The 13,773-nt window shown below is 39.4% G+C and overlaps 1 protein-coding gene across 1 annotated transcript; it reads left to right on the top strand.

The window, feature by feature from the left end:
* The first annotated feature begins 413 nt into the window (after positions 1-413).
* Positions 414-2,770, top strand: LOC121677856. Its single transcript, XM_042056921.1, has 4 exons — positions 414-602; positions 696-1,440; positions 1,532-1,581; positions 2,449-2,770. Exons 1-2 carry the CDS (start codon positions 414-416, stop codon positions 1,392-1,394), a joined length of 888 nt encoding a protein of 295 aa, XP_041912855.1. The 3' UTR covers positions 1,395-1,440; positions 1,532-1,581; positions 2,449-2,770.
* Positions 2,771-13,773: the final 11,003 nt, after the last annotated feature.

Below are 13,773 nucleotides of genomic sequence, written 5' to 3'. Positions count from 1 at the left end.
AATCTATTCACCTTTTCAGCACCAGTAGGCTACTTTCTGTGCAGCCGCACACACACACTCAGGCATGCCAAACAAGCATACACAAAAGTTTCAAGAGTGGGGGATGGAGTAAAAAATGGAGACAAATTGAAGTGTGATTTATTTTCGCGGAACGGATGTACAGGACTGAGCGGCGGTCATATTTTGTACCGCTATGCGGTACATCTAGTTCTACAAATGTTTTCAAAACAGATTAACAAAAATCCATGCAAGTTCCTCAATGTGTAGAGAAGTCTCTGTGCTCCGTATCACCCACAGACCAATGGTCTAGTGGAAAGATTAAATGGGACAATTCAAAGGTGAAGCTACATTTACAAAATGAATAGGCTATAAATATTTGTGTGTTTTGAATGAATTACTGATGGCAATTAATAATGGTATGCTGTGCCTCCAGAGCACTGTGTAAACTTGTTGAAGACAAGCCTCAAGAGTGGGACGAGTATCTGGATGCTGTAATGTTTGGCTTGAGGACAAAGATACACCTCACCACTAGATTCAGTCTATTTTTTTTAATGTTTGGTATGGAGGCACGCTACCCATGTGAATCAAGTGAAAATGATGAGGTATGCCATAATGTGTATTTGACAGAAAATTGAAATTAATGTAAACATTACAAACTCATCCTACATCTGTAAGATTTATTTTTTCTTTCAAAGGTTGACAGCTCAGTGGAGGACATCATGACAGAACAAACTGTGTCCAGCGCTATTGCTCTAAAAGAAAAGATGGACAACATTGTCAAAGCCAATGTTAAAAAAAAACAGGACAAGAGGCACAAGGTCCTGAATCCATCCATTCTGTTGGTGGGGCAAAAGGTCCTGAGAAAAAATATCAGGACACAGCAGAGGAAAGGGGGGAAGCTGGAGCGCACCTGGCTTGGACCTTATACAATTACCAGCATTGTCAATAAAAGTGCAGACCTGGTTGATGAGGTGGGGAAAGTATTTCCAAAAATCAACACCGACCATCTAAAACCATTCATCGAACCACAACCCCGCATTCCTCACAGAATTCGTACACAACCTACAGATGCACCACCAAACAAGAAAACACGTCTCAGCAGCTCAGAGCAATCCCCTCCACACACCCAAATCATTTCACCAGAAGATTCACAATCACCATCCCCTCCAACGACTCCTTTTGACCTTTCAGCTGCACCACCACACCACTGTGATTCACCAATAGACCTCACAACCAAACCACAACCACAACCTGTTCCATTCACTCTCCTGTCACCAGTGGACCTTTCCCTTCCGAAAACATCATCACATCTGTCACACCTGTCCCCCAGCCCCACTGCTGAAACCAGATCCACTGAACTGGAGCCAGAACCAGTGCAGGACTCCCAATCCTGAACTAGAGCCAGAGCAGGAGGACTGGAGGACACAGTCATCCACAGCTGTGAGTAAGACATGTCTAATAATGTATGCAAAAAGAAGAAAAATCATTTAAATTCTGTTATATTTGTGAAGTGTGCTACTATGTGTTATAGGTATCAAAAATGCATGGAGTGGCAATGACAGCCATGTACTATTATCAAAGGTTGGTCCATATAAAATATTTTATAAGCAGTGTTGGGAGTAATGCATTAAAAAAGTAATGTAATTACAGTAATGCATTGCTTTTTGCTGTAATGCAGTAATGTAAGGCATTACCAATACAATTTCAGTAATATTTTACTCGGTACAATTCTCAGTAACTTTACTGAGAGTTACTTTGCTTTTTAATCCAAAATTGAGAAATGCTCAATTGGCACCAGAGAAGATTATCCAAGAATTAAAAAAAGTCATCTATGCTGGTCCTGGAATTTGATTGCCTTGTTTAGATGACTGTAGAAAGGGAATTTGAGTTATCTCTGCCATTCATGCAACATATCTAACATGGTTACCGGTAGGCTATACTTCTCATTTCAAGCAGTGAGAATAACTAAAATTTTGCTTTTACAGACAAAGATTGTAGCCATTATTCTCAAACTATTTACATTAAGTCTACACCACTGTAAGTGGAAGGAAAGGCAACCAGCAATGATGAGAAGCATTTAAAGTCAACATACAATTTCACTATGGCTATATTTTGCTATATTAAATTGTGAGTGACCTTTGGCCTTTGGGGCCTACATTGTCCCATGAGCCATAACTGCAACCATTATATTGTTATTTTGTTAGCCTTAAGCCTAGCTCAGTCATTATGCCATACCACATCACCTCCTGCCGTGTAATGAGCTGCATTGAACACATGGACAAATCCATATTTCCTGTTATTTTGGTGAAAGTAATGTAAACGTAGTGTAATGCCTTACAATTCAAAGACAGTAATATTGTAATGTAACAAATTACTTTGAGATGACAGTAACAAGTAATAAATAATGCATTACGCTTTTGAAGTAACTTGCCCAACACTGTTTATAAGGACATACAACAGCTTGGGCCCGGGAAGGAGTTGGAGAGTGAGCTGCGCATATCTTTGATTCTCATAACGCTTTTACCTGCTAAATGTATTCCTGTTTTTTCATGTTATGACCATGCTTAATATTGATGTAGGCCATAAATGCATGTCTCAGACTAATGGTGAGGCATCACAATAAGAGGTCAATGAAGATTGCCTACCATATGGACACTTTTGCCATTACAGCCATGTGGCAGAAAACAAATCTAAAACTGAAGGTGTGCTAAATGCAATGTTGGTTGTGGTGGTGATGGTGGTGGAGTGGTGAGGGATCTGGGATTCAAACCAAAACACTCAGGGTGTTGATTTCACTCCTAGGGGCTGCAACTGTAAGGCACTTACTTGATCCAAGTTGCTTTGGATAATAAGGTTAACTACATTACCAATAATGGTCAATTCTTTTCAGCAAGGTCTGTTACAAATGTGTGATTGATCTTATTTTTTGTCAGCTGGATCCAACCATGTACAACATCATATTAGGGATAGTAAATGACTGCCATCACTGGTTTCTTGTTGTAAGTATTTGTGGAAGAGAACAGTTTCCTTTAACTTTTCCCTAACCTTTAATGTTTATCCATTCATATTCTTCACATTTTCTATATTTCATATGTTGCCCAGGCTATCTATCCATCTGAAAAAAAAAAACATTATTCTGGACTCCCTTGGAGAGTCAGACTTCAAAATGACAAGGTGTTTGGAGACAACAAGGTATTTAGCAGCACCACAGTCACATAATGTATTGTTCGTTGAATAGTATTATCTACTTCTTTTTAAAGAACTGCACTGACTTCTTTTCAGAGCCCTGATAAGAAAAAGGGGTGTGGCCTGTGGAGTGTTCGCTTTAAAAGTGTGTGACAGCAAATACATATCACATATTTCGATATCATAAAGTGGGTGATGTGTGCATTTGGGTTTATTTTGTTACATTTTCAGTTTGCAGAACACATCCTGAATGACACCCCAATGTTGTTTTCTGCCAACAAACATAACATTTACGAAATAAGAAAGGAAGTGGCTGAATACATACTCTAAAGCAGTGTTCTTTTTCAGTGCACTTTCTTTTTTAAATTCATAGATGCCCCAAGCAACCTTTGTCACTACTGTGGGGAGGCAGACACCTTTGATTGATGATTCTGAAGAAGTTGTCTGGGTAAGTACTGTAGCCTAGGCCTATTACTGGATATTGTTGGGTTGGTGTTTACATGGATTAGTAACCAGGACTGCTATTTCTTTAAAATGATGTGTATTTTTGTTTTTGTTTCAGATATCCTGTGATTCCTGTGACAGATGGTTTCACGTAGGATGTGTGGGAAATCCCTCAGTGGAGAACCAATATTCATGCTATGCATGTGCTTATTAACAATAAATGATGTTGTTTGTTGAATGTGTGCTAGCATTTATGGAGAATGTTTTTTTCCCTCCCCAGTCAGTATGTTTTGTGCAAATATTGTGAAAGCAGAATATAAAAGCATTGTCCTTTCATTACTTTCATAACATTTTATTAGTCAAGCATTGTTTTATTCAGGGGAAATTAAAAATAACAAACGAATATACATAACACAATGTCTAGTTGTATAGCCTATACATTTGCAATCACAGTGGAAATTTCTTTCAAATTCCAGCAGAACGAAAGAAAATACAGTTTGAAACATTTCGCTTGCCGTACATCCAGTTGTGTTTTGACTTACGTTACTTCTGTGAGTACGTAAGGTAACCTAACAATTACGCAAGACTTTTGAACGAATTTGGTTGCAGCGGTGTGCAGACTTGGCCTTTTTTCCTGAATAGTCTGTGTATTGTTCGTTTTTCAATATAAAACCAAAAAGGTTACGTCTACGTTTTCAAACCAAAATGAAAAAAATGGATGTCGTTTTCTAACTTTGTAGGCCACTCAATTCATTTATTATTTATTTATTTAAATAAACTCCTGGTGTACCTACAAACTTTACAATGCCTCGTTTTATGAGTAAAGAACATACTATAGAAGTTTCATACCATTCAGGGCATTATTAGTGGGGTAATTTACGAGATAAAAGTTGGTTCCATTACACCTGCAGAAACTCATTAGTTTCTGACAGCGCTACTCGACCAGGGTTTGACCAAGGGAAAGCAGGTTCTGGGAGGGTGTTTGGCTCGGGGTCATGGTGCAAAGGACCCTAGGGTGAAATTACTCCGAACCATCGCTTTAGGTATAGTTCATTTTGACTAACATGACATAAGCAAATGATAATGTTATAAAACAGCAGAGAATTGTATGAGAATTGTATGAGAAATGTCCAAAAGTATTTGCAATTTGCAGGAAGGAGAAATTGCTACTATGATGTGCACAAATGACTAAATGTTGTGGAGGTTGAATTATTAGTTATGAGAATTTTCATTCTGATCTGAGAAAAGCACCAAAGCGACTGAGAAGGGACTTACTTAAAACTAGATGTACCGCATAGCGGTACAAAATATGACCGCCGCTCAGTCCTGTACACCCGCTCCGCGAAAATAAATCGCACTTCAATTTGTCTCCATATTTTACTCCATCCCCCACTCTTGAAACTTTTGTGTATGCTTGTTTGGCATGCCTGAGTGTGTGTGTGCGACTGCACAGAAAGTACCCTACTGGTGCTGAAAAGGTGAATAGATTGTAGAATAGCCAAAGAAGATGTAGAATTGTTATAAAACCTTTAAAATCTCTAAACAATCACAAGTAGGGCAGTTCATCACAGTTCATCCATTGCAACTGGATTGATGAAAGGTCACTTACACCTGTAGGCTACATTGTATTTGGGAAAAGCAAAAGGTATCAGCATAATGTTATTTATTTATTTATTTATTTATTTATTTTTATGTATTTTTAAACAAAAACATCTCTGTCAGTTCCATGCCGTTTTCAACAGCTATCAAAAACAAAGGTCATTTTTGGATGGATGGATTTTTTGTGAATGTTTCTTCTTCTACATAAGATTTTAGTCATCTTTAGTTCATGTAATACTTTATTGTCAATGCACAAATTAAGTAACAGTAGTCTGAAACGTTATTGTTAATGCACAAATTAAGTAACAGTAGCCTAGTCTGAAACGAAATGCTGTTTTACATCTAACCAGTGGTGCAAATAACTGACATGTCCAAATGGGCCTTGATGAAATGCGTCGCTAGACTGTTCATACACATTTTAACGGGCCAAAGTTGAAGAGCTTTTGTCCGTTATTGTTAGTGCAAATATAGGCTGATTTATGTTCCCTTGCATTGTTTAACTGAGGTCCATGGCTAGTCTGGCTTTCATCAGACCAACCTCAATCTTTTAAGAAATCAAAAAATAAATAGCGGGCAGATCAGGCTCCTAGTCCATAGGCACCCGATATTGTTTAATTTTCCGATTGAGATATACACGCTCTGGCTATTCTAAATGCAAAAATGCATCAGGGAGTTATGACAAAACGGTAACTAACAAACTAGATCCTAATAGAAAGCTGTTAGCTTCCCTAAGCTACAGGTAGGATTATAAGGTAGGCCTATTGACAACATAAATTGTCAATAGGCCATGCTGGCGACACAAATAAAATCTCCTTTGGAAACCAATGGCTTACGCCTTACAGTATCAAGCGGACTTAAACTGTCATATCGTGGCGAAAAGTTGTAATAACATTCACGCAGCTCCATGAGTCAAGGAAAGCGCGAATGAAGTAGCCACTTCTAAATGGGACCCACTACACAGTAGCTTAAAGCCTGTGTTGCAGGTTAAACACCACTGTTGATTAATGGGTACATAAAGCACTCAATATATGTATATCATTTTAAAAATGTCTCCAAATGGTGTTAAATGCCAGTTTTTGTTGTTTTTAGCATTAGCTGGTTTTTTGTACGCAATTCGGTGATGACGTCACTTTGGGGACTACTTGATCTGCGCTTCATTCATTTCAATGCATTTCAATGGACATCGCGGTTACACTTTCAACATAAAGTTTGTATATTTACACTTCGAATTTCGTCACAGCATTTATATCACAGCTACCCTATGATCTACCAATGGTAATAATGGTGCCTGATATCAATTTAGTATTTTTTCTGAATTTCGGGAGGTCTCGTTTTGGAGGGTATATGTTTTACATTCATTCCTATGGGAAACGGTCGCGGTTACACTTTCAACATAAAGTTTGTATATTTACACTTCGAATTTCGTTACAGCATTTATATGACAACGACCCTATGGTCTAACAAAGATAACAATGTCTTCCGATTTTAGTTTAATGCAATTTTCTGAATTTGAGAGGCCTCGTTATGAGGCTATAATGCACCTATTCAGTTCAATGTATTATGCTTATAACATTACGACACTTTTTTTGTTACTGTCAGTGAACAGCACCGAATGAAAGTCAACATGTTCTTTATATCTAGTGATAGTGATCATGTCGTTAGTTCAGATAAGTAGGCTACTGGGCAAACTTAGTCAGAAGATCAGAATATGAAGCATCATGATAGCTAGCTGGGCTTAACTTTTTAGTCCCACCTGTGAGCCACCCCAGTTACTTAGCTTCTAGCCGCCGCCGATTAGGCTGGTCGTGTCTTCAGCATGAATATTTTTGATAACTACTGCTCGTGATTGATTGCCATTGACATCGTCAGGGTACGGCTTACCAAAGAGGGAGATAATATGGGCAAGTCGCAGTTTTGCAGGTGCTTGTGTGGGCTGTGCCGTCCCGATGGAAACTGTGGTGGAGAGCTGCAGTAACTAGGGAAGCGAGTGCATTTTGGCCTCTGGTCGAGGAGCTCCCCTGTGACCAGCATATGACATGATCTATCTACCTATCTATCTACCTGTCTATATACATATCTAGGCTATCTATAGCCTATCTATTTATCTATAATCTGCGCTATCTACTGCTGAACAATACCTTACTCGTCTCTCTTTACTCCTCTCTCGTTATTCTCAAGGGTCTCAAGGTGGGCTTTGGTCTGTAGTCTCCCCAAGGTGACGTAATGCAATGCATTGTGGGGGAAAGGAGAATCACTTCAAATGCTGTGAAATATTACCTGCTTTTTCGTATTATATTCCGTTTTGTGATACCCAACAACATCAAATACAATGGATAACAGTTTAAATGTTTATTATCAACAAGCAAATTGTGCAAATTCGTTGGAAAATGAACCCTGCAACACGGCCTTTAAGGTGTTTTGCTAAAGCAGCCATAATGAAATGAAGGTGTCATTGTTTGGATACTTCACACACACGTGCTTTTTAATTTCACAGACTACAACTACCAAGCTGTAATCAAAGCACATCGATTCCCCTCTCACACCCTGCACGCACTTAAAACAAAATAAACAGGCGTCTCAGTCTCACGCATGTATAGGCAAAACTGTATCAGACCGGTGTAACGTTGGTAAATCTTCCATTGCACCGAATGATTTTGTAGCACGTGCAATAAATGACAGTCGAAAGATACAAACAGTGCTGCTATACATTTGCTTGGTATAACCGCATTTATAGTTTTCTACAAATGCAATAAATCAAATGCCTCCATCACTCAACCAACGCTAACGGTAACATTACCTAGGTCCTTATTGATATTACAAGATTAACGTACCTGCAGTAAAAACCAAGCATGTCCGATAAACATCCTCAGATTTATTTCGGCTTCAAGAAGAAATGGGAATTACACTTCATGTGAACATCGTCCTATCCTTATTAGATGTTCGCTGCGGTAAATTACAGTCCTTGTATGAAGCGTCCATTGTTTTTTCCAACCCATTTTTAACTTCCAACAAAATTACGTCTCACTGCAACGATGCGCCATCTAGTGGACAAACGACTACTTCTCGCCAATACTGAAAATGCAGCCATGATGATGATGATGAATATTTATTTTGGCTTTCTTTTAATCCTACTGATTTTCATTTTTTACCGGGGGGGGGGCAAATCACAAATGAGTGATTATGAGCCAGGTTGATGTGGGCCCTTGAGACCAACATACCATAAAAGTTTCACAGAGAACTGTGTCTGCCCTACCCTCCTTTCGGGGGGTCCAGTCCAGCGGGGGGGCTGCAGATGAAAACGAAAAATGACGGTTCCATGCTATCCATGTGGGGGTACATGCCCACCAAGTTTTGTGTACCCCGGTCTTTCAGTGTCCCGGGAATCCTTGTTGGTGTACGTCACTAAATGTACACATAAATTATTTTATTGTAAGGCCCCCCATGAACGAAAGTACACAAAACTTGGCATGCATTCAGAGGGTGTCATAATGATCCTACACTTTTAATTTCGTGCAGTTTTGACCTTGTCAGCCAGAGATATTGAGATGAAAACATCTAATTTTTTGCTTTTTAATTTTTAACTAGGTGGCGCTATACATGAAATAAGTGGTAATGGGATGGGTTGACATGCCCCCTTAAGACCAACATACAAAAAAAAGGTGGACCTCCTAGGCCCTACGGTTCTCGAGATATTCACAGAAAACTGTCTCCGGCCACCTACAGGCCAGTTGGTGTATAGTAACATAAATTAATTTATTGTGTGGCCCCCCATGAACGGAATTCCACAAAACTTGGCGTGCATACAGAGGGTGTCATAATGATCCTACACTTCCAATTTCGTGCAGTTTTGACTATGTTAGGTCACAGATACCTTCAATTACACCACCTCATTTTTACTTTTTTGTGTTTAACTAGGTGGCGCTATACATGAAATGAGTGGTTATGGAATGGGTTGACATGGCCCCTTGAGATCAACATACAAAAAAAAATGGTCCTCCTAAACCCTACGGTTTTCGAGATATTCACAGAAAACTGTGTCTGCCCTACCCTCCTTTCGGGGGGTCCAATTCAGCGGGGGGGCTACAGATCAAAACGAAAAACGATGGTTCCATGCTATCCATGTGGGGTTACATGTCCACCAAGTTTCGTGTACCCCGGTCTTTCAGTGTCCCGGGAATCATTGACGGAAATTTGGGCATGCGAAAAAGAAAAAAAAAAAAATCTGACTAAACCTATATGACCGCCGCTTCGCTGCGCGGCGGTCATAATTACATTGTAGAGGGTGTTCCCCAAGGCCAACTTTCCCTTTCTCCCTCAAAGGCTGTACTGGGCCCAGACTGCATTTGTGGCCAGTTTTCTCAGGACCCTCCTGACTACATCTCCAAGGGAGTTTCCCCCCATTAGACTGAGGAACTGTATCTATGATTGATTTATAGATAGATAGATAGATAGATAGATAGATAGATAGATAGATAGAGATACTTTATTTATCCTGAAGGAAAATGTTATGTTATGGGAGATGATTTAATTACAGTATGTTATGGGAGACTTAATTACATCAATTAACATATCAATTAAATAAATAATTAGCTAACTCACAGCTTAGATATTACAAAGATTTATAAACAGATGTTTTGTAATTAACAAGCCAACATCTTTTGCTTCACACACACAAATATTTGAAAACTGCATCAACATCAACTTACTACTCCTTTTTTTAAATCAGGGGCCTCAAGCTTTGCTTCAGCCTGCATTCTCTCCATTGCCATCATGATTCTTGTTTCTGACCTTTGGATAAGGTCTTTAAGAGCTGTGAAAATTGAGAAGAAAAAGGGAAGTTTCATTTGAATTAGCCTAAATTACCCTAACTCTAAATTACACTAACCTTAACATTAATGCAAATGGGAAAATGTAGGCCTAAATGTGGACAATGTTTACCATCATTTACTCCTTCGTCCCCTTGGTCCTCTCCTTCCTCTCCATCAGTGATGGACATTTCTGTTAGTGACACATTGAGATATGTTGTTACTGTATGATCACACATTTTAGTATTTATATAGTTTTACCACAGAAGATTTAACAGCGCCCATTCACTGGGAAATATGCAGAGATTAGACATAGCCTACCATCTGAGGAAGGTTGCAGTTCCTCTATTCCGTCCACAGGGTCTGGAGTGTTCGGTGTGTCTGGCAATGGGAAAATTTTGTTAAACTGTATGTATGTACGGTAACAGTCAGTTACTGTATGATCAAAAATATACGTCAGGCTCAGGCTACTGTCAGGCTATATCTCATTCGTTAAACTAAGGCTTGGCATCGCTCAAAACAGACCAGCTATCAATGACATGAACATAAGAGGACAGCATCAGTGACTTACCACGTGGTGCTACAGGGCTATTTATTTTTTTGGGTGGGACTATTTCTTCATCAGTGCTGGAGAATTCTGTTTGTTACACAATTAGTTATATAGATACTGTATGATCATGCATTTGAGTATTTTTGTGTTTTAACAATAGATTATTTAACAGTACTCATTCACTAAGGAAATATGTAGACATTAGCCATACCATCTGAAGAAGGTTGCAACTCGACTATTTCAGAAGTGTCTGGGGTGTTGTTCTGTGCATCTGGCAATGGGAAAATTGAGTTAGGCTCTATGTATGTATGGTAGGTCTTTAATGACATGAAGAGGACAGCATAGCGACTTACAAAGTGGTGCTACAGGGAGGCCCTTGTTTTTTCAACACAGGCTACATGTTTGCATGCATGAATTGTTGTCATTCCAAATATAGGCTATAGGCTACTGTCATTAAATATATAAGCTACTGCCATTGGTTAAACCAAAGCTCGGCATCACTCAAAACAGAGCATCTCAATGACATGAATGTAAGAGGGCAGATCAGTGACTTACCACGTGGTGCAGGGATGCCCTTGTTTATTTTTTTGGGTGGGACTATGTCTTTGCCAGCTGTTGATTTGATAAAGACTGGCAGGTTAGTGATTGTAATGTACATACAAGGCTACATGTTTGCATTGTTATCATCACAAATATAGTCTAGGCTTACTGTCCGGCCTGTATCTCATTGGAAGCTTCATCTTTCTCCCCGTCTCTTCCTCACTCTCAACATTCGATGTTTCTATGGCTTGCCTTGCCCGTGTCCTTGCTTTCATGTAGTTATCTTAAGACAAAACAATATATTAGTGTGTAGTATAGGCCTATACTTTTATGATGCCACGTATGTATGTATGTATGTATATGATGTATTTATTTGTGTGATGTATGTATAAGTGCATGAAGTTGTCCAAATGAAATAGCTCATGTATAGCTCATAGCTCAAGTACATCATGTATGTGAATTTATTTATTTTATTGAGCTCATCTTTAAACTAGGTCATGTGAAGTGTAAACTTGTACAGCACTGCAATGCAACATGTGATTATCTTACCGGTTTTGTAAATTATTTTTATTTTTTCTTTTAACACTGTTTTAAGACATTTTATGTATAGATTCATGTGCAGACTGACAGGGTCTAAGAATATGATTATTGTGTCCATAGCTGATGTCTCTAAGAGTGATACAAGGTATACATCTTGCTTTTGGAAACATTGGACCCGAAGCCTGTATATGTTTTGTAAATTATGCCTCATCTGCATCATTCTTAAATGTTTTGTATTATTTTATATTTATATATCTGTACTGTGTTGTCTCTATGGACCTTTGTGTCTTGAATAAAGTTGAAATAAAATAACTAAATAAAATAATATTGAAGACACCTGGTGCCACACTCTAATCAGCTAATTAACTCAAAACACCTGCAAAGGCATTTAAATGGTCTCTCAGTCTAGTCCTGTAGGCTATACAATCATGGGGAAGACTGCTGACTTGACAGTTGTCCAAAAGACGACCATTGACACCTTGCACAAGGAGGGCAAGACACAAAATGTCATTGCTAAAGAGGCTGGCTGTTCACAGAGCTCTGTGTCCAAGCACATTAATAGACACCCATTCAAAAATGTGGGGGAGATTCACAAAGAGTGGACTGCAGCTGGAGTGCTTCAAGAACCACCACGCACAGACGTATGCAAGACATGGGTTTCAGCTGTCGCATTCGTGTCAAGCCACTCTTGAACAGGAGACAGCATCAGAAGCGTCTCGCCTGGGCTAAAGACAAAAAGGACTGGACTGCTGCTGAGTGGTCCAAAGTTATGTTCTCTAATGAAAGTAAAGTCCAGTGTAAAGTTTCCACAGTCAGTGATAGTTTGGGGTGCCATGTCATCTGCTGATGTTGGTCCATTGTGTTTTCTGAGGTCCAAGGTCAACGCAGCCGTCTACCAGGAAGTTTTAGAGCACTTCATGCTTCCTGCTGCTGACCAACTTTATGGAGATGCAGATTTCATTTTCCAACAGGACTTGGCACCTGCACACAGTGCTAAAGCTACCAGTACCTGGTTTAAGGACCATGGTATCCCTGTTCTTAATTGGCCAGCAAACTCGCCTGACCTTAACCCCATACAAGATCTATGGGGTATTGTGAAGAGGAAGATGTGATACGCCAGACCCAACAATGCAGAAGAGCTGAAGGCCACTATCAGAGCAACCTGGGCTCTCATAACACCTGAGCAGTGCCACAGACTGATCGACTCCATGCCATGTTGCATTGTAATTCAGGCAAAATGAGCCACAACTAAATATTGAGTGCTGTATGCTCATACTTTTCATATTCATATTTTTCAGTTGGCCAACATTTCTAAAAAAAAACTTTTTTTGTATTGGTCTTAAGTAATATTCTAATTTTCTGAGATACTGAATTTGGGATTTTCATTAGTTGTCAGTTATAATCATCAAAATGAAAATAATTAAACATTTGAAATATTAGTCTGTGTGTAATGAATGAATATAACATACAAGTTTCACTTTTTGAATGGAATTACTGACACGATCGAACTTTTTGAAGATTTTCTAATTATATGACCAGCACCTGTATACATTTAGCCTCATAAACTCTTAAAGTCGTTGGACCTTCCCTTTCAGATTTTCTTAGGTCCTCTGTGACAGACGGTTCTGCAGATATGTCTTTTGCAAGGATCTTGTCAAGCAGTTTCTTCATAGTAAAGATGCTACGCCATTTTCTGTGATACAATATGGATGGTATTCTAGTGAGTGCAGTGGCTTGAGCTGTGGCTTGATCATCAGTATTCTGCCACTTTCATCAGTATTCTAGCCTACCAACTGAAACTGCTCTCTCACACATAGGCTACATCTCTGTATATTATTTAAGTATACTCTTTTGATCCTGTGAGGGAAATTTGGTCTCTGCATTTATCCCAATCCGTGAATTAGTGAAACACACTCAGCACACAGTGAAGTGAAGCACACACTAATCCCGGCGCAGTGAGCTGCCTGCAACAACAGCGGCGCTCGGTGAGCAGTGAGGGGTTAGGTGCCTTGCTCAAGGGCACTTCAGCCGTGCCTACTGGTCGGGGTTCGAACCCTCCGGTTACAAGTCCGAAGTGCTCAGGCGCGTAGCAAGCGTGGGGGATGTGGG

The sequence above is a fragment of the Alosa sapidissima genome, chromosome 12, assembly GCF_018492685.1.
Source record: "Alosa sapidissima isolate fAloSap1 chromosome 12, fAloSap1.pri, whole genome shotgun sequence".
Classification (NCBI taxonomy): Eukaryota; Metazoa; Chordata; class Actinopteri; order Clupeiformes; family Clupeidae; genus Alosa; species Alosa sapidissima.
The sequence above is the reverse complement of the archived record's forward strand: the minus strand, read 5'-3'. Positions and strand labels throughout refer to the sequence as shown.